At 64.9% G+C, this 2,581-nt stretch overlaps 1 protein-coding gene across 1 annotated transcript; it reads left to right on the top strand.

Annotated features, from left to right (window-relative positions):
• Positions 1–2,294, top strand: LOC100470889 (ADP-ribosylation factor GTPase-activating protein 1). Its single transcript, XM_034650373.1, has 3 exons — positions 1–103; positions 720–796; positions 1,635–2,294. The coding sequence occupies exons 1-3, from the start codon at positions 38–40 to the stop codon at positions 1,975–1,977; spliced, it is 486 nt and encodes a 161-aa protein (XP_034506264.1). The 5' UTR covers positions 1–37; the 3' UTR covers positions 1,978–2,294.
• The last annotated feature ends 287 nt before the right edge of the window (positions 2,295–2,581 follow it).

Below are 2,581 nucleotides of genomic sequence, written 5' to 3' on the forward strand. Positions count from 1 at the left end.
GACGGTGGGTGTTCTGCTGACAGCACTGTTTTAACCCATGCAGGTGAAAGAGGGAAAGATTTTTGATGATGTGTCCAGTGGGGTCTCTCAATTGGCGTCCAAGGTAGGGCAGGCCCTGCCTGGCGCTCAGGTGCAGCTGGAAGTCAGTCTCCACATTCTGGGCGCCCGGGCCGAGAGCAGGAAGGGCCTAGGCTGTCTGCGCCCCTGCGCGCTCCTGCGGCCTGAGTGCGTTCTGATGAGTGCGTTCTGAGCAGCAAGGAGGCTCAGTGAGACGCTCTGGTCCCGGCGCCGGAGGAATATGGAGACAGCTTGGCGGGGGGTCTGTCACATCCGCTAACTGTAGCTTCTTTTTCTTCTGCCCTCGTTCTGCTGCCGCTGCCCTTCCCCGGTGAGTGCGACCTTCCTGACGTGCTGGGGGACGGCCGCCGTCTTCCTCCAGGCGGGTTTGGGTGTTCTCAGCCCCCGCTTCCCAGCCCGCCGCTCTCTGCATGGAGATGCCTACAGGGGCTTCGTGTGCATGCTGTCTTCTCGAGCTCCTGACCGCTAGGGCCTCTCGCCGCTGCCGTGTGCACGCAGGGAGGGAGAAGCATGTGAAGGCCGCGGGTCTGAGCCCGGCCGTGCTGTTCACGTCTCAGCTTTGCCAGGACTTTGAGCGGGACACCACGTCTGTGCCGTGTGTGAGAATCCGCCCTGAGCTGCCACCTCCCGTCCCCTTCTAGGTCCAGGGGGTTGGCAGTAGGGGATGGCGGGACGTCACCACCTTTTTTTCTGGGAGAGCAGAGGACCCGTCGGACAGGTATGCCGCTGCCCTGGGTTTCCTCCCACACGGTCTCTGGGAGGCAGTTGGCATCCCTGTTAGGGGACAGACATTTCATCCCCCAGGGGCGCGGGGGTCACAGCAGCCCCCAGATCCCTAGAGATACCAACCCTGTGGTAACTGCTGCTGCCCAGGGCAGGGAGGGAGGGAGGAGGCCTGCTGAGGAGGGGCGCCAGCGCTGATCCCCATCTCCAGTCTGGGGCAGTGGGGTCGGTGGGGCCCCTCAGTGACCCTGTCCCCTCACTCACCATCTGCTCAGGGCTTGCGTCCTGGCCTCTCTGCTGGAAGCCCAGTCTGGCTGGGTTTGCCATTCTCCAGCCACAGAGTAGGTGGGGTGGGGAGACTGGCCCTGGTAGGGCCACTCCTGGATGGGGGCACATTTCCCGTGCTCGTGGGCACAGGGCCACATATCTTCCTGACGTGCCATTTGGTGGTTCAGGCCGCGCGGCTGTGCTCATTGGGGTACAGCTCTGCTGAGGGGCTCTGCAGGGCCCCTCTGTCTTGACAGCATGGGGAATGCTGATGCACTCAGGGCTCCCATTTTGCCTCGGTTACTGCAGAAAACCTTTTCCTTCATGACGTGCTCCTTTTCGGGTGGGACTGACCCAGCCAGGCTCTGGCAGCAGGAGGGCCTGGTGCTTCCAGCGGGTTCTGTGCCCTAGGCTCCGAGGTGGAGCTGCACAAAGGCCGTGCAAACGGCATCTCCCAGGCCCCGTGGGCATCGGGATCTGGGTGGGGCCTCCGCAGTCTGGGGGAGGACGCCAAGGGATGGCTTGGTGGCTCAGGCCATTGTTCAGTCTCCCTCTGTCTTCCCAAGACCCCTGGAGGGCCAGAGCTACCAAAACAGTGGTGGGGACCACCCCCAGAACCGTGCCGTGGACCTGAGCTTCTGGGAGACCTTCGGGAGTGGTGACCCTGCCAAGGGCCACAGGTCCCCGAGCAGCGACAGCTGGACGTGTGCAGACGCCTCGGCCGAGAAGAGGAGCTCGGACAGCTGGGATGTGTGGGGCTCGGGCTCCACGTCTAACAATAAGAACAGCGACCACAGCGACCTTGGGGAGGCCTGGGGGGGCGGCGGGGAGGGCAGGGCCAAGACCACCAGAAAGGCTGCGCAGCCTGCCGCGCCAGTAGACGAGGGCTGGGACAACCAGGACTGGTAGGCCTGCTGCGCCCCGGCCCCGGCAGCTGCAGCGGCCCCCGCGTCTGCACTTTGCCCTCACACCTCCTCCCATCTGACCCCAGAAACCAGCCGTGGCGTGAAGACAGCACCTCGGGTGGGAGCCGGGGTGCGGCAGAGGCTGCGTGCTGCCTCGCAGCCCGTGTCCCGGCTCGCCTATGGTTCTCAGGCCGCCCGTGGAAACCTGGCCAGGGTGACACGGAGGGCAGAGTCTGCTCCTGGGGAGGCGGGCTGCGCCATCATCCCCATAACACCCTCTCTAATAAACCCTCCCGAGTGGCTGCCTCACGGCCTGTGCCATGTCATGTGTGAGGCCTGTGTGCTCTGAAGTGTTGGGTCCCGGCTTGTTCTGGGCCAGCCTTCCTGCGGGGGGTACGTGGTGCTACCGTCTGCCTAGCTCCCCTCCCTGGCCCTGCTTCACTGCCAGTGCTGCGCTCCTGCGCTCCAGCATCACCTCTGCGGGCCTCTGCACGAGGCCTCGGGCCCGGCCCCCAACACGCGGGCCGTTTGTCAGCGCTCGTGCCCGTCTGAGCTGAGGCAGCAGGCCCAGGATGCCGCAGACGGCGGGGGAACGGGGACGTGAAAGC

This window comes from Ailuropoda melanoleuca, unplaced genomic scaffold (genome assembly GCF_002007445.2).
Source record: "Ailuropoda melanoleuca isolate Jingjing unplaced genomic scaffold, ASM200744v2 unplaced-scaffold19471, whole genome shotgun sequence".
In the NCBI taxonomy this organism is placed as follows: Eukaryota; Metazoa; Chordata; class Mammalia; order Carnivora; family Ursidae; genus Ailuropoda; species Ailuropoda melanoleuca.